Source organism: Seriola lalandi, unplaced genomic scaffold (assembly GCF_002814215.2).
Source record: "Seriola lalandi dorsalis isolate HSWRI2012SDOR001 ecotype SW California unplaced genomic scaffold, Sedor1 jcf7180002054879, whole genome shotgun sequence".
In the NCBI taxonomy this organism is placed as follows: domain Eukaryota; kingdom Metazoa; phylum Chordata; class Actinopteri; order Carangiformes; family Carangidae; genus Seriola; species Seriola lalandi.
In genome coordinates this window covers 463837-482261 of record NW_019525432.1, presented here as the reverse complement: position 1 = coordinate 482261, position 18425 = coordinate 463837, and the positions used below count along the sequence as shown (strand labels likewise).

General features: G+C 40.8%; 1 protein-coding gene across 2 annotated transcripts; it reads right to left on the bottom strand.

Moving 5' to 3' along the window:
• Positions 1–4293: 4293 nt before the first annotated feature.
• On the bottom strand, positions 4294–18391 carry LOC111671473 (homeobox-containing protein 1). 2 transcript variants are annotated; one of them, XM_023428571.2, is made up of 11 exons: positions 18160–18391; positions 16756–16866; positions 15022–15451; positions 14607–14692; positions 12833–12943; positions 11420–11650; positions 10324–10480; positions 8560–8642; positions 7740–7835; positions 7262–7380; positions 4294–6342 (listed from the first exon to the last, which is right to left on the bottom strand). In XM_023428571.2, the coding sequence occupies exons 2-11, from the start codon at positions 16835–16837 to the stop codon at positions 6196–6198; spliced, it is 1542 nt and encodes a 513-aa protein (XP_023284339.1). In that variant the 5' UTR covers positions 16838–16866; positions 18160–18391; the 3' UTR covers positions 4294–6195. The 2 variants fall into 2 exon arrangements, with proteins under 2 accessions (XP_023284339.1, XP_023284340.1); XM_023428572.2 differs by lacking the exon at positions 11420–11650.
• Positions 18392–18425: the final 34 nt, after the last annotated feature.

The following is an 18425-nucleotide window of genomic DNA, read 5'->3' as shown; positions in this document are numbered from 1 at the left end:
TATGCAACAAAACAGTGCAAAACATAGGAAACATTTGCATTTCATACTTCAACTGCACAAACGTTTTTTGGGACACAAGATCCACATTTCTGGTGGATTGATTGAACTAGTGTTGCTGGTTTCCATTTAATCTTGAAAAAACATTGCAAACATATGCCAAACATATTAAAACATTACATTTCTGACCTTCTCACCTCAACACACCTCATCTGTGTGAGCTTGTTGAGCATTACATCCACTTTACCTCTGGTGATATGCTACAAAGCATTCCTGGTGTGTGTTCAAACACAGGAAAAAATTGCATTTCTCACACTTCCACCTTGAGACACCCTTTGGACAGAGGTTGCATCGTCCCTGCGTGTCACAGTGAAGAGGCCAGTGTCCCAGGTTGTCGTAGCGCACGTCTGGTTGTGGTTTTGGTCGTGAGGGTCTTGGGGTGTCGCCTTGCTTCTGTTGTGGTGGAGAGCTCACAGAAGGTTGTCCCACTTTGGATGCTGGCTTGTTGACTCGGTTCAAGCTTTGGGCAACTGCCAGGCGGAACCTTTTGAGAGACATGGGTTTTTGGTTCAGTAGGCCACAGTCCCTCTTGTAGACCAGCCAGGAATTTGCAATGCACAGGTCAAGGATGTATCCAAACAGGGGAATGTACCATCTCCTTGACTTGGCTGGGGTCTTGTACAAGTGTACCAGCATGTCGGAAAGATCAATTCCTCCCATGTGCTCATTATAGTTAAGATGATGGCTCAATCAGCTTGAGGTAAGTGAGGTACTCCTCTCATTGAAATATAGTGAGTCAAAGTGTGCTAAACCATTTCGTCGAGCAGGCAGTTAAAGGGTTAAAAACTTCATAGTATAGTAAGGCATAAAAAGTCATGGTATTTTAAGGCATATGAAAAGGACAAATTATAATAAGGCATAAAAACGACATAGTATAGTAAGGCATGAAAATTCAAAAAACGTCATTGTGTAATAATGCATAAAAAGTCATAAAAACGAGCTAGAATAGTAAGGCATAAAAATACATAGTATAATAAGGCATAAAAAGTATTAAAAACTTCATAGTATAGTAATGTATAAAAGTCATGGTATTGTAAGGCATAAAAAGTCATAAAAACGACATAGTATAGTAAGACATAAAAAGTCATAAAAACGACATATTATAATGAGGCATAAAAATCATAAAAACGTCATAGAATAGTAAGGCATAAAAAGTCAAAAAACGTCATAGTGTAATAATGCATAAAAAATCATAAAAACATAATAGTAAGGCATAAAAAAGACATGGTATAGTAAGGCATAAAAAGTCATAAAAAGGTCATAGTATAGTAAGGGATAGAAAGTGATTGTAGCAGCCCTTGGCATCAATAATTGCAGCGTTGAGTTCGACAGGCATGTATTTTATTATCCTTCGGTACCGTGAAACTAAAAAACAGCAGCAAGAAGAAGAAGAATACAGTTCATCGAATATCAAAATACACACAAGCATTTAAGATTCACGCCAAACACAACATCAACCGGCAAACACTTCTCTATCTTAAAAACACACATTCATCATCGCAAATGTGAAAAACTTGTTGCATCATTCCCAAGAAGACTCATGGCTGTTCTAGCTCAAAAGGGTGCGTCTACTCAATACTGAGCAAGGGTCTGAATACTTATGACCATGTGATATTTCAGTTTTTCTTTTTTAATAAATTTGCAAAAAATTTCTACATTTCTATTTTTTTCTGTCAAGATGGGGTGCTGAGTGCACATAAATGAGAAATAAAATGAACTTTTTTGATTTTAGCAAATGGCTGCAATGAAACAAAGATTGAAAAACTTAAAGGGGTCTGAATACTTTCCGTACCCACTGTATATGGGTGTCATATATGTGGAGTCTAGAACTCTGTGACACACACACACACACACACACACACACACACACACACACACACACACACACACACACACACGCACTCATCACCACAGCAACCAAACTTAGTGCATTCGAAACAACTTTCATATTTTTTTTGTTGCCTGTAACTTCTGAAACACACGAGCTGGAAGAAAACTCCTGTTTTTCCCTCGATTCTATGGAAGATTTATATTTAGAAAAAAAAAAACAACTTCCATTTTGACCTTGTGATTTTCCACCATTTTGAGAATGTCCAAATCTTCTAAATTCGATTCAGTTTTTCACCCAATTTCACACATGAAAAGTTTGGACTCAGTAGGAAGAGATGAAATGTAGCAAATGTTCTGAAATTGAGGATGCAATGACAATAAATGTCTCAGTGTAATATGTGCTGTCGAAACAACATGTCCTTACATGTCCAAAGTTAATAATCCTGTGCTGATCACAATCATGTGTGATTTAGTTCAGGCTTCTGTAAATTATGGTGAATATTTAGACTCTGCATTCATTCATTGGGAACAAACCCATATATTTTACATGTTCTTTAATAACTCATCCATCTGAGTTTGCAGGGATTTTCCCAAAGCTCCTTTCATTACTCCACTGTAACCCCCTGCAGCATTGGTAGCATATACTTCACAGGTTCCACAGAGTCTCTGTGCTGTTGACTTCACATTAGTTTCCTGTACTAATGTATCATTTATTTCTGGTTTGGTTTTGATTGATCAAAATGGTCAAAGTGGGTTTATTGGTTAGAAATCAAACTTTTAGCAACACAGCCGGAAATATGTGAAGACTCTGTGCTTTTATGCAACAAATGGTCACTCACAAAGTCAGTCAGCCTCCACTCACTGAGCACTTTATTAGGAACACCTGCACACAGTCGAGACAAATGCTGTAATAATGAGGGACCTGGAGTAAATTCATTTTACACTATAACCAGTTGTGGCTTTAGCTAATTATAAATTTAAAAGACAACCTAGTCTTTAGGGCATTAAGTGTGAACAAAGAGGCGGCTGGGGAAATCTTGCCAGGTAACGTCTGTAAAAGAGACTAAAGTGGAGAAAACTGAAAGTGAAAAATATATGAATTTCTTTAATTCATGTTAATTTGTCAAATTAATTTGCCCATGATTTATGAGGAACCGCATGTCTACAGTTTAACAGAAAACAGTACATGTCTGAGCAGAAGCTCCAGTTAATGTTACAGTCAACGTCGCCTACATCACTGGGACCAGTATAATGTTATGTTGTTGTTATGTATTTTACACAGCAACAGACACAGGTCGTACGAGGACACAGCCAAACCAACACAGAGCAAAACTTGTAACAGAAAAGTGTCTGACAAAAGACCCGGTCCTTCCTGGTGGAACCACCTGTTTATGCAACCTTAAAGAAAATCTGAAGCCACTGACAAGAAGTAAAAAAAAAAAAAGTGAATCCATTTAAAATTCAGGCTGCAACCGTCAAGGGCCGACTACTTCCTGAAACACCTTTTAATGACATTTCACATTTTCTTGTATTTGCTTGTCATTTTGTGCCCTCGCTACCTGATACCGTCTCCTCCTGCAGTTCATCACATTACAGCTGTATATCACAGCGACGTGTACACATCCTGATTCAGACAAGCTCATTGTCTCCATAATGACCACACACATTTTATCCTTGTCTATGCAAACACATTTCTTTGATTTATAGAGGAGTGACGATGTCGCCATCTTGTGTTGAGAAGTCAGCTACTACCCTTTTATAAAAAGGTGGCACTTTGGCTAAAATTTCAGAAATTAACGTGTCATTCATGTTCAAAATAAAACTAATTTGAGAAGGGTAACACAGACAGTTGGTAATAATGAGTTCAACTTTGATCCTATATTCATATTACATAGAAAAAAGGAAGGGGCACATGCTTCCATCATATCAGGTAGAACTCAATTCATGTACCCCATGAGCTCATGAAACAGCTGTTTACTTAATCCATGATTCAGAGTTTTGGTGGCAATAACAGACTTAATCATAGATAGAGGTCACAGAGCTGTTCACCCTGTTGTTCAGATGCCTCAGTTATCAGCTGAGCGTCTGCTTCACCAGATACCATCACACAGCGCCAGCACTTCTCCTGAGATCAGCACTGAATTCATAAGAAAACATAAGAGCTTTCACTGCAGAAATCATTTTAACAAGACATTTACTCTAGTGTTGAATAAAAAAAGTGATTAAAAAAAAAATTGACGTATAACTGATAATTTATTAATTGAATAATTCAGTTCTACCTAGCATCTGCTGACAGGGTGAGGCGTTAACTTGTCTCAACTTGGCGACCCAAGAGTCAGGTTTCATCATGTTGACACCAGCTGCATGTTCCTTAAACCACTGAAAAGAAATCGAGACGTGTCAGACTGATTGTTTACACTTTTATTATCGTTATTGTTTTCTCATTGTCAGATAAAAGCAGATAGAGAGGAGCATATTCATCAGAAACAGCGTGCAGCTTTGGGGGGGGGTTCCTGTCCAAAGCCGGACTGAACTGTCTGAGGTGAGTTATACGTTAACAACACAGGGCAAACCCCACCGTCATAAATGCTACATAACACTGTCCATATCATAAACAGTCACAATAATGGCTGCTGTGCTGTCACAGTGTTTCATGACAGTCAGCTTGTAACACATTCATGACATACAGTTATTCTGAGGTAAGCTAGAGTTGGCTAGTGTTGTACTGAGCAAATAAACTATCTATTACGTACTGTATATCTATAGTGTTGTGACTGTGTCATATCCTGCTCCTGTAAGCACAGGTTCCTGTAGCTCATCTCTACCTTGGCATAGCTTTGGCAATAGGAGGTAACATGGTAGCGCCCTGTTGGGGGGCCATTTGAGAACAAGCGTCTTTGTCCATTTCATGAACATTAAGGGAGTAAACTCCCAAGGCCTTGGGCCAGTGAATATAAGGGACTACATGATGCAGAGTTTAAGTCAGCTATTCATATTTCAAGTCTGACGAATAACAGTTTCTATATACTGCTACTGTAATTTGAAGGAAAGCACCCATAGACCTGTATATTTTCTGGGTTATGTACATGTCTAGGTCCAAACGCAGGTAATAGTCTGTGTCGCTCTCCCCTCTTTCAATTATAGTGAGATCCACTTTGAAGTGCAGCTTTGCAGTCGTAACAACTTACAAGAGCTTTAAGCTTTAGCTTATTCCAATAGGAGAGAAGGTGCTTGTAGCATGTAGGCCAACACATTATAATTTTTTTTTTTTTGATCACATTTGTTTTTAGCGTTTTTTTCAAACGTTAGAGATATAGAAATAAAGAAAAAAAAAAAAAATCAGAGTAGACTTATGTAATTAGTCTAGCTTCACTGGCTGAGTTGAGGTTTGAGACAGATTGTGAAATGAGGGTAAACTACAAAAATGACCAAAGAGCAGCATTCAGTATAACAAAGAAGACAAGATGACAAAGAGACACTATGATATATATTGTCCTAGGCTTGTTTTGCTAATATAAAAAGGTATAAATAACACATCCTGTTTTGGTTAAATACAGTTAAGATGAAGAAAACAAAGCATATGTTAAGACACAAAAGAAACCTGGTGCAATTCTTCACCGTCTTTATCCACCATTTTTTGGGATTACCTGAGATTCCAGTTGTCCCTCAGGGCTTTACGGATTTGATAGCAACAGCACTCGTTGATTGATCGACTTGTTTGCCCAATCGATTGATTGATTGAGGTTAAGAGTCTTACGAACCAGATGGGGTCAAAGACATTCGAGCAAGCAGAGAGGGAATTCTTGTCACCACAAACCAGATCCTTGATATCATACTTTATCCCCACCAAGCACAACCTGACCTGCAGGCTCAGCACGTTCGTGTCACCACAGTCCATCAAACAACCACTCTGAAAAAGCTAAAAGAAGGCATGTAGCAAAGACAACAGAAAAGGCTTAGCTTAAAATGGGCGAGGTATCCTTTACATAATTCTCCCTCTAAGGAATTTAGGCTTTTTAATACCATCTTGGAATGCTCTATATATATTGATATATATATATATATTTATATACTGTATATTGCCGTTAATATAAGCAGGATTACTGTTGATAAATACAGTGGCCTCCTTACCATCAGAGGCACCTCAGCGAGATTCAGCACCCTTATCCCTTTGATTTTTGGGTGTCAAAGGCCACAGAGGCCCTATGTGGGTAGTGGAGGAGGAGGAAGAGGAGGAGACACTTATTGTTTTCCTATTTCATCTGATTAAAAATCAAATATGATGATGCGAAATTACACTGGCTTTGGTCACTCCTCATCCACAGTCTCCCTTTTTGAATCCTCCTCTTTCTGTTCCAGGACCTGAGGGGTGGGGCTTGGCAGGGCTGCCACCTCTGTAGTAGCCAGTGAGGAGGGGTCTTGTTGGTCAACAATCCTCTGGGAAGATGTGTCTTCCTGTAGAAAGATAAACAGCAGACATATGAGCAAAAAATATATGGATTTCGGTATTATTTTTTATTAGATACATCCTGTCGGTAGTTTGTTTGGAGCCTTTTGAGGCTTCAAATTATCCAGTCTTCAGGTCCCCACTCGCAGTTTTGGGCTTGGTCAGCTCGTAAGGTTAGCGAAGCGGCTCTTTACAGACTGCGTTTATGTCGTCCTGCCTGGTGTGAGCAGCCAACAGCTGGCTCGAGTTTCTGCTGTGGCCCCTCATGACCTCTGGCAATTCCTCAATTTGTACTCCGTGTAGTAGACTCTGGCTCTTATGATCACCTGCCACAGTATTTATTATGGCTGCATTGTATATATCTCGCTAGCATGGCTTGTTGCCACACCTAAATGGAATAAAGGTCTCATTAATAGTTAAGGTCTCTACACACCGGGAAGGGAGCTCTTTCACAACAACAACAGAATTTCACTCTGTGGAAAAGACCCCACGCTCCATTTTCTAACCTTTCACTGGTGCCAGGAATGCATCTGACCAATCATGACACAACTTCCTGGAAATGTTGCACAAAAACATTAAAACATGGCGGATCGTCACAAAATGCCGATCACATGACAAAAATTATACATATGATGTGTTTTCCTTCTTTTATTCACCAAGTCATCATCGCTTAATGGTGACTCCATTTCTTTCCTTAGAGCGTCTTTTAGAACCTGTGCTTGTATTAAAAGCATGGCATGAATGCAAACGTATGTGGTATGTGATGTGAAAACGGTCCAAAGGTTTAATTCTCTTTGCTAAAAATAGCTTGAAATAACAGTTTTAAAGCACCATGGTCACAGCATATGAATCTTACTACTACTTCTGTAGTCCGTCTGTTTTTTGTTTCTTCTTCACTAGTTGCCAAGTGTCTCCATGTCGACTTACTTGCTCTGAGAATCGATGAGTCACCTGATCAGCGAACTCGTGCATCTCTCCCTCCTCACCATTTGAATGGCAGCTTGGACTTGGCACCTCAATTCCGTGGCTTTCCAAAATGGCAGCCTCTAGTTGTGTTCAACAGGAGAGCGGAGATTGGAAACACAGGACGTATAAATGTGTATGTATAAACATGCAAAGTGTCCAGCGTCTACTGATGGAGACAAACCTCCTCATATGAATCCACCTACTGCAGTGGTTCTCAAACTTTTTCAAATCAAGGAACCCTTAAAGTGACACAAATTAGACCATGGACCTTCATCTGGTAAGATTACAGAAGGTGTTTGAAACACCAGAACAGTCACGCATTCTGTCAGTGTGTGACTTATGGAAGGAATTATAGTGAAAATAAAAAGGAACCACCTCAAGGACTCCACTTTGAGAACCACTGACCTACTGCATGTAAAGTAAGTTATCAGGTCCTCACCGATATTCGCTCTCCTCTTCATCTCCTTCCGGCGGTTGGCAAACCAGTTGTACACCTTCAACGCCGTCACGCGCTCAAACTCGGACAGTTTACAACCTGAGTAATCAAACAAAAAATGACAGTCATTTGTCACGACAGCGAACAGCACAGAAACACATTTGTCATTAAAAAAAATATATTGTTTACCACAGCTTTAAGACACTACCACTGGGAGGAGCCAGTGCTGGACCACAAGAAGAAAAAGAAGTACACAGAAGTACTTCACACCACATGTGTCATCAGGACTCAACCTGGATTAACAAGAACTGCAGGTACGTATTATTTTTCATTTATTTGTATATACTTGCATGTCTTTCAAACATACATTTAACCCTGCTGTACTGGGGTGACAGGTTAATGCTACAGTGGTATGTATCAAACAATACAATTTGCACATCAATGTGAAATAAAATAACATATGGTCAAACTGCATATTTAGTCTGCTCAACAGAGTGAAAACACAATATCTACATTGATCTGAGGCAAAAACAAAATGCAGCAAACCTTTTATTTTATGAGCTGGAAAACAGCAAAGATCTGGAATTTTTACTTACTGACTGAAATGATCAATCATCAAAACAGACTTTATTATTAATCATTAATTAATGTATTATTAATCTCCTGACTGACTGATCAATTAATCAAAACTAATTCAGATCAAGTATGCAGAATGCCATTTTTATTCAAAGTGGGAGAGCAGACTTTGAGCTATTTTTGGCCGCTGCCCTGGGTCATTTCTGACAGGAACGGGTCTCGATACAGTGAAAACGCCACAGAGTACCTGGCTTCTGAATGACAGAGTTACAGGCACTGGCGATCTCCTCTCGCTTCGCTTCGTCCGGATACTGGTTCTCCATGAAGAAACTGGAAGAGACAAAACAGCCACAGTATTGGAAACAGTTAAATCATATTACATCACAGGCTCCACATTTATTAGGAGACGGCACCAGTCTGAGCAGCGCTAGTTACGCCCTCATTTTACACCTCATCAACTTTTAGTCTTTGTATTGAACCAGAGGAGAGGAAGGACAATATTTATACATCGGGGGAGCGTCAGGAGAGAGCCTCACTGTTAAGGAATAGATTAATGGATGCATTAAGTCAATTAATTTCTGCAATTAAAGCTTTACACACTTAAATCTCTTCTTATGCCTTCAAATATGAGGAATCTTTGGTAAAAACAGAAATGTATGTATCCAGGTAAAAACCTTTTTTCTTTTTTTGTTTTTCCTTACTCATGTCTACATACTTTAAATCCCCTCATGGCTGAAAAAGAATTATTATCTCACATTACAAAACACACAGGGATTAATTTCGTTCAGCTCTCTTATCCTCTCACCCTCTGGGTTGCCCTATCCTGTTCACTCTGTCTTACACACAAATACACACACACACACACACACACACACGCCACATCATCTTCACCTCTACTTTATCGTCCTTGGGTCTAAACTAGCTCATAAGGATCAGCACTGCAGTGGAATTGCGTAATCCGAGGGCACTGCTGGTGAGTGTTGTCTGAGGCCCTGTGTGGTCTTATTACTGCGAGTGGCCGGTCTGCACCCTATACTTACAGCAACCATGTAATAGAGAAATCAATTGCACGCCGCGGGTAGAGGAATGCCTACTCCTCTTTCTCTGCATCTTCCTGAGAAGACTGTCTGGGACAGAGAAGCGGGGACATAATACACCGAATAAAAAACTGCATCATGAGCCAAATCCCTCTGCACCGCACAAAAGAGAGGAAGCCACAACACTAACACACTAAAGGAGGTTATTACTACTGACTCTTACCTCATATAATACATTCCTATCGTATGGGAATGATAGTCATGAGGTTTTGATGGTTGAATTTTTCAAGTACTGACATGTTCAAACTCATGGGAATCTTCTGTAAAGCTCGGCTGGACTTGATCATCTTTTTTTTTTTTTTAACAGTTTAGTGCAAAACACAAACTCAAATCTATAAGTGAGACATTTGTTTGCCTTTTACAGCAAAACAAACATTGAAATGTCATCAACAAATCCCATCTTGCCAGAGAAAACTTAATACTAAAATAAGTCATTTTCATGCAAAAAAAAAAAGAAAAAAAAGTGAAACATTCATTGGTTCAATTTTATAAAATGTGACGATTTGCTGCTTTTCTTCATCCTATGTGATTGAAAACTGAATATAAAACAGGCTTTCACTACAGGGGTGAATAAAAGAAATAATGATGTCACATTGTAGGAAATTGTGACTGTGAAAGATTGTGATTCTTCACTATTTTTGGACATTTCATTGACCAAACGATTAAATGATTAATAGAAAATAAGCATCAGATCATAGTTACAGCCCAGGTTCATTTCATATACAGTAAAATCTGCTTCACTTGACTAGATTTTTGACTAGAAGTTGGTGTATTTAGGGTTCGAACATTGGGCTCCTGAGCAGAGCTTCCTCCTTTAAAGTTGAGTCGAATGGTATATTAAAGAAGAATTCTCCATTTTACAACATGATATGAAAGCAACACATTTCAAATTAACTCCATTAAGATTCACTCACCTCTCCATGATTGATTGGCACTCCTTCCTCCAGGTGAACCTGCTTCCTCTGCGCAGCCTCAGTGGCCCACTAACCATCCCTGCTCTGTCACCAGACATGATCCCCGTCCTCCAATCAGGTTCCTCCTTTACCAAAGACCGCATTGATAAGGTGGCACCTGAAGAAGGGAGCACATGGAACAATTTAACTGTTGAGAGTTTGTGGAAACAAAGATGAGAGTGATCATGTTTGGACTCAAGCTGCCGTTGCACCAGTTGAACGGAAGCTGGATCTTAAGTTGCAAAGTAAGAGACATACAACTAGTTATCAAGTGCGGACCAGCTAACACAAACACAGGTGGTGCTTGTCCATGGCCTCAATAATATTCAAATAATTAATTTACCATTTACTGATTGCTTCAGTTTTACTGGACAAACATTCAGCTAAATTAAAGCCAACTGCAACCAGGTTGTGTCAGCAACAATTCCCATCTCCAGTGAACGCAGCAGGAACAATACACAGTGTCAAAGTCTGTTTCATCATAAAAGTGAACAGTTGTAGTCTGTCACAGGAAATGAGCTCCTGGTTTGGTTTGTACCAATTGTTCGTAAATCCACCACTATGTGTGTGAAGTCGATGAGTCAAACCACTCGTTTACTAAATCAGGTTGCATCATTAAAATTTAAAATGCCTCTCCCACTCTATGCTGAAAATAGTACAGAATAGTGAGACTCTGATATACAGGCTGATACAGAAATATCTGCAATTAGATAATATCGGCAAAAATAATGGCTGATATTAGTTTATTGGTCTGGTCCATCCATGGTTCTAATAAACGTTGCTTATAACCTGCACTTAGCCGCTACACTATATTCAAACTAAGCCATGTCTGAAGTGAACAGTCAGCGTAACAGCCTGCAAGAACCTGCTGTGACTACAGCAAAGTCAAGAGGATTTCAATAGTATGGAGCCACTTCACTTTTAGCATTAGGGGTACAATCCTCTAGTTTTTCTCTACTGAGAAAATGGCTATGGGTTTAATGGCATGCAGGCCAGCTCATGAGCAGGCGTCTCCTGCTGCAAGCTGCTGAGGCCAGGGCAGGGAGGGACTGGTTACCTGGCTGGGCCTGGGCGGCTGCGGCGGCAGCAGTGTACCACGGCAGCAAGTGCATCAGCAGCTCTCTCTGCCTGCTCCACACAGGGTTGGGGTTGAGGTTGGTGTTGGGGTTTGGGAGGATGTTGGGGAGGCTGCCACTTGCCCCTGCTACCGTCCCGTCTCTGTCCCCTCCCCTCGCCCTGGGCATGGGCATGGGACTCACGCTGTGCTGGCTTTCACTCCACCTCAGCCCTTCAGTCGGGACAAAACCAATGGTCAGGCAGGCCACAGCCACGGATTAGACTGTAGACAGGTTTGGGCTCACTGGGTTTACTGACACACTCCTGTAGACCTGTCTGGCAATTTCCAATCATAATAAACTTTTTTTTTTTTGTTTTTTTTAAAATGCATTTTCCAATTGAAAATTTTGACTGCTTCTTTCAAGTGTAGTTGTTCAGGTCAATAGGAGCCTCCGTCAGAAGCAAAGCATTGTGACCGCATTGGTTTTGAAACATTGCAGAGAAACGTAGTTAATGTTAGTATCATTGTTAATAGCCTGCTTGTTAGCCATGTAGGAATGAAAACCAGCACCAGAGTACCTCCAGCATCAGGGCTGAGAACTACAGAGGAGCTAAGGAAGAGCTTGGGTGGGCAGGGAAGAAAAAATAAAGGATTAAGATGAAGGGAGGCAGCAGCGACAGCAGATGGTCCATCAGTGGCTTCGTGTGTTTTATAGAACTGGTAACGTAAAAACTGCGACTTTTTGACATGATTTATTGTGAATGCACGCCGTCTGACACAAACCAATAAAAGCTGTGAGCATCATCGGCTAATGTGGTATGGTGCAGCTGTTTAAAACCATACCAGATTTTTAAGGTAGATGTACACCTGTATCCTAGGACATGGAGAGGTCAACACCGACCCAAGCTGTTACTCTAGCCTGCACAGGCAAACCGCATCCACCCACTAAAGTTTCATTTCCAAACCAGAAGCCTTAATATTATTGATTAGCATCTCCTGTGACAGGACTACCTTTATCATTTGTCTTTGCTCTGAAATTATAGATTTGTTTCGTGTCCTTCCTTGACCTCACAGCGCTCGACGACCAGGATGGAGTTAGCGTGAGGAATTAGAGGTGTTTGGGTTTACCATGCAAGAGAGGGTGGGGGTGGGGGGGTAAAGATGGAAGGGGAAGGTTAGCAAGCAGTGGTTCATATTCATGAAAGACAAGAAATATTATCTTTTTAATACAAGCCTTCCTTCCTGCAGTATCTTATCTGTAATCTGTTATCATTAACCTGAAATTCAACCTTGATCAGCTCTCTCATCATTAGTCTTCCCGTGCCTCACATCCATCATCCCTGTAATGATCTACTGTATACTCCACTCATCTGCTCTGTAACAGTCTGATTCTAATTCTACAACCCGTCTCACCTGGATTATTCCTCTCCAGCAGGTACCAGCGGTAGAAAGCTCTGCGTTTGGAGTCGCTCATCTCCAAGCCTTGCTGCAGCAGCCACTGGGAGATGTAGCTCTGGCTGATGCCTGCGTGCGTGAGGCAGGAGGACATGTTATCTTAACAAATTAAAGACATTGATTTATTACACGGTGCACCAACAGCATCTGTACTATGGAGATCGGCTGCGAGCCAGCTGTGTAATACTACTGTTTCAGCTAATGAAACCAGCCCTATGTCAATACTTAAATTAAGGACATGCAATTTAATGCAAAACCTTTTCCAGGGAGGACAGAAAAAAAAAAGTTTGCTGATGTGAACATTGAGCTACTTGTGATTGTAGCTCCATTATTGTTTAGAGGTTGAGTTAAAGGTACAAGCCCTTCTATGTTAGTGCATTACCAATAGCAACCTGCCTATTAATTCATGTTTTATTACATCTATTATTATAAAGGTTCTGCCTGAAAACATATTTAGTCCAGTAGAGTCACATCTACACTGAGCAGCCTCTTTTATATATTTTATTCATCAAATAAAACTGGTGATGACAAAGGGTTGTTGTACCATTGAACCATATGTTCTATAATTTCATGTATAGTTATTTGTGTTAAAAGGCTGCAACTTTGATTGTATCATTATCGTTATTTTTCTAATCTATAAAACGTCCAAAAACAGTGAAAAATGAACCACATTTTTCTCAAACTCACGATTTTCTAAATAAAATGATATAAAAACACAGAAAAGCTGCAAATTCTCACATGTGAGAAACTGGAACTAGTGAATGAATGGATGGCAAGAAAATGTCTTAAACTATTAACCACTTATCAGAATTGTTAGTAAAGTTAAGTTAAGTGAAGTTGCACCACCTCACTTAACTTTCAGGCAGCTCATACCAGGTAAATAACAGTCCTGTTTAATTTCACAATAAAGGTACAGTTCTCCTGGCACCAGCGCTGCAGCGGCGGGTATTCCCTAGTGCTGAAGCATTTAGTCAATTAATCAATTAGTTGATCAACAGAAAAATAATCACCAAATATTTTCATAATCAATTAATCATTTTCAAAAAGTTTCGAAACAACTATCTGCTTTTCTTTCTCTCGTGTTGTAGTTCCATGAAAATCTGGAAGGACAAAACAAGACATCTGAAGATGTCGCTGGGCTTTGGGAAACTATGATGCACATTCTTCACTATTTTCAGACATTTAGAAGTGCTGAATCAATTCACTGTAAAAAATAATAAAAATAATAATAATGTGCAAATTGAACAGTGATGAAATTGGTTGCAGCTCTAGTATTCTCTACTGTAAAGTCAGTAAAAGCACAGTGGATGTTTCTCCTCCTTGCTCCTGAAAATACAGACTTTTCGTTCTACAAAAGAACCTAAACACACATCCGCTATCTTACACATTCATTTTAATTATTTTCATACATGCAGGTGACTGTAACATGTGTACAAATTATTGCAGGTAACATTTTCAAATAAAGCTCCATACTCAGTCAGGGCCCCTGATCATGACCAGTTCGCTTGATGTCCAGTTATACTTCATAATATTATTCAGTGAACTGAATAATTCCTTTTCTATTTAATGAAACAACAATCAATTATGTATCTTGTTCGAATCAACATCAAACTGAAGGATGAGATTCACACCGCCACATGTCTGCACTATTCATGACTGCCAGCGAATGACATTTGACATGTGTCATCTGCTACTGAGGCAGTTGAATAAGCTGTAATGAAAAGCAGGGTACCTGTAACTTGGCCTACGATTGCCTGAGAGATCCTGCGATTGTTGAGGAAAGTTTTGATTTCTTCTTTCACCAGGTTGCTGTCTCTCCTGTAAAAGCAACAAAACCCCCGTCATGGCATAAGAACCATTAGACTGTGGTTAAAGCACAAGCCTTTGCTCTGACTAACCTTATTCACTGATGCTTCTCTTTTTTCAGCCATCCCTGAACACCTGACCTGAATTAACTCCACTAAAATTCTGGAGAACAAGTCTGCACCTCTGGGGACAGAGGCTGTTATTATCTGATGTTATAATAGTCTCTCTTTGTCTCTACTATTCTTTTGGTCTTTCTCTTCAACTCATCCTCACCCAGCACTAATTCATCTCTGGCTCTCTCTTAACAATTAGCACCACCTTCCTCCCCTGTTCCTTCTCACCTCATGTACTCCTCCACCTTCTCCTCCAGGTCCCACTCCTCCTCTCCCATCATGTCGTAACTGAACGACCTCTGAACGGCCACGCTGGGAGGGAACAGGGGCGGAGGCGAGGCCTCGTAGCTATGGCTTGGGGACAGCGCGGCGCCGTCCAGGCCGGAGGTCTGCGTGGTAGCAGATGCCAGGGAGAGCGAGGAAGAGGAGGAGGATGATGATGAGGATGGGGCTGGGGCGGCTGTGGTGGGGGTGTTGTTGGACGGGGCCGGGTGAGAGTCACAGTGCGACGGGCGGTGGTCTGGGTCGAGCCTCTCCAGGGACTCTAAAGCGTGGATGATCTGAGGTTTGGTCATGCCGGATAGACGTAGGCGCTGCAGGAGGTCAATCTGTTCAATGGTGTAGCGTGGCTCCACCTCACAGCACTCCATTCTGGCATCTGCATACATAATGAGGGGTGTAAATTTTGCCAAAGTGAACTTGAGACCAGCTTTTCTGAATGAAATACAACACCAATTTTGTAAGTGAATATGAACCAACTGTAGCTCTATTAATAAACCAAAGGTCTGCGTCGCCGGGTTGAATCCTCACCAGATAAACAGCAACCCAAGACTACACAAAGTGTTACCAGGACATATACTGCTATATTTATCTCTACTCAGCACCTTTGAAAGACCTTAAATTTAGAGAATAAGTTGCAGACTTTTACAGGACCTGCCGACAAACTGATAAATGAAGAAAGAATTATTAATAGATGAAAACACAAATAAAAAAAGACATGCAAGGCCGAATTCAAACACTACCCTTCCTTTGTCAGGGTCCATTTCTCTTGAACACAACACTTTAACTGCAAATAACTGAACTATTTAGTTATGCTTACATCAAATAACTCTGACTTGACACGAGGCTGGTTTACAAAAGTCAACTTAGGAAAAGAAACAGACTGCATTCTCCTCTGAAGAACCCTTGGGTCATTCAAAAATTTGGCACCGATTCAAAACACTTGGCACAGACAGTTGGGGCTAACCTTGCTCCATTTGTCCAGGGTGGAATTAAAGTAAGATCACCCTGGCATACATAGCCTAACATCAGGTCCCCTCAGCCTAGTCATACCCATCCATACTTTTACTTTCTATACCTGTGTGTCCTGTGCAGAGCTGTGGGGAGCTAAATTGTAATTGTACAGATTAAAGAGTAAATATTGCATGCAACTCATTTAGAAAACCTAGCACTTTGACATGACCTTGCCTAATTGAAAAATGACACCTGGGGCACACAACTTGATGTGATTTACAAATGTATTAAAACCCACTCTTCAATCGGCATTGGTATATTTTCATGATTTTGCAGAGCCATCCAATAAAAACAGTGGTGAGCTACAACGAGCAGGACCACCTGCCCATAAAAAGTTGGTTTTGTTAAATGGGATGTGTGCCGAATTCACCAGGAGGACAATGATTACTGGGATGCTTCAAGTCCAGAACTGTCACGTATGTACGTTTGTTGATAAGCATGACAAGAGTTAACTTGCCAGATCTTTGCCGAGAATCCCGTTTGAAATGTTATGTTTACGGGACAGACGGACAACCATCAGAGTCAAAGTTATTTAAGTCAGCCACTGTTCTCATATTGGTATTCTGGCTTCCTTTCTGTGCGAAACCAAAAGATTCACAACAAAGCAACGAGCTGGTTTTGGCTTTAAAAGTAAGTAAAAACGATGTCCCGTCATTGAGGCAGCCTTACCTGATGGAGGGGGTGACACAGACAGGCGCCCCGGGAGTGGTTCAGTGCGTGGGGTCGCAGCGGGGACACACCACTGTCGCATGGCTCAGCGGAGTTCAGCTCGGCTGGACCCTTTACACAGAAAGACACGAGAGTTGCTGCAGTGTGCTGCGGTTAAGCTGCCTCTATTAGCATGCTGGCGAACCTGCAGCGGCAGTTAACTCGCTAGCAGGCTAATGTTGGCTAAGCTAACACCATCAACTCTGCGTGGTTCCCCTGAGCACCAGCCGCACATCCATAGCCGCTTGCTATTTTGTTGTGTTAAGTTCGCCAGCGCGAGGCAAATACAAAGCGGAAGTACTGGAATATATCATTCACAATAAAAGTATTTTGTGGCATCCCAACAAAAAAAAAAAAAACGGGGTTTGAACCTTGCATGGATTATATTTACAGAAGAGCAGAGAGCTTAGAGTTTACTTGCTATTATTTTTGAGAAATAAACCTATGGATGTTTTGCCCCCTGTTGCACAATTTCACATGTAGTCCCTGGGTGTTTAAAATGACTAAAATAGCCTTTTATTTATAGTGGGTATTCTTAGACTCCTTTGTCAATTCAGTTGACCATAGACATATTAACTAAGGCCACAACTAACAATCATTTCCATTTATGATAGTCCACTCATTATTTTATTCAATTAAATGCCTAGCCATTCACTCAGTGAAATGTTATGAAGTTGTGAAAAATCCGATTCACAACTTCAGAAAGCCCAAGATGTTGTCCTCAAATTGATACGGCCAAACACTCCAAAATCCACAGATATTTAATTTACAGTGATATGGAACAAAGTAAGGCAGTAAATCTTCATATTTTAACAGCTGGTTCCAGAGAATAAATTGCATATGCTTAGATGAATGATAAGCTTAACAATAAATTCTTTTGTTTCAACTCTGATGCAACCCTCTGGCAACGTCAATCTAAAAACTGGCAATCTCAAAACATTCAGAGACAAATTTCACCACACTTTCACATCAATTTAATCTTAGGATTCTGCTGATTCCATTAGTTTCACCCCTTTAGCTTACTCTTAGTGGGAGAATGATCCGTGTAGGCGAACTACGCTTTTATTTTGAAGGTTATAGGAAACAACAATTGAGCCTGGCCAACTTGACCCTACAGTCGGTCTAGTGTCGGTTATCAACTTACCTAAAACTTAAACCTTGGAGGTTTCATTAACAGTATAACAGTATTTTAGACGAACTGCTGTCAATGAAACCTTTACGGTTAAACGTGGATGCAAGCAAACATTTTGTGTGTTAGGTCGAGGGGCTGGAACTCAGCCAGTTGCTAACGAGTTAGCTCGCTAGCTAGCAAAGTTAGCTGATAGCTAGCAGCGGATTGTCCCACCGCGGAGCACCCTCTCTTACCTCCCGTTGCTGTGGAGAGATAGCTGCAGCCGGCTGGACGGAGAGGGAAGATGGTGAAAACTGTAGAGGAAGTGTCGGTCCACCCGACTCCACTAAAGAAAGTAACTCCTCGGTCCGGAGCTGACTGTTAACTAGCGACCAGAGGGTGAACGGTGCAGGGTCATATTGTCTTTCAGCTGTGCAGTGGGGAAATAGTGTATGCAAGTGTGGGGAGTCTGTCTCAATTTATGACCCCTCACCCGACACCAGTCAAGCAAGCAAAAATT

What these genes read in the sequence shown, in the direction of transcription:
- LOC111671473 (XM_023428571.2), bottom strand. Translation starts at nt 16,837, where the DNA reads ATGCGACAGTGGTGTGTCCCCGCTGCGACCCCACGCACTGAACCACTC. An exon ending in TGTGTCACCCCCTCCATCAG is followed by an intron (nt 15,452 to 16,755) that starts GTAAGGCTGCCT and finishes TTATGTATGCAG; the next exon opens with ATGCCAGAATGGAGTGCTGT. An exon ending in GAAGAGGAGAGCGAATATCG is followed by an intron (nt 7,381 to 7,739) that starts GTGAGGACCTGA and finishes GAACACAACTAG; the next exon opens with AGGCTGCCATTTTGGAAAGC.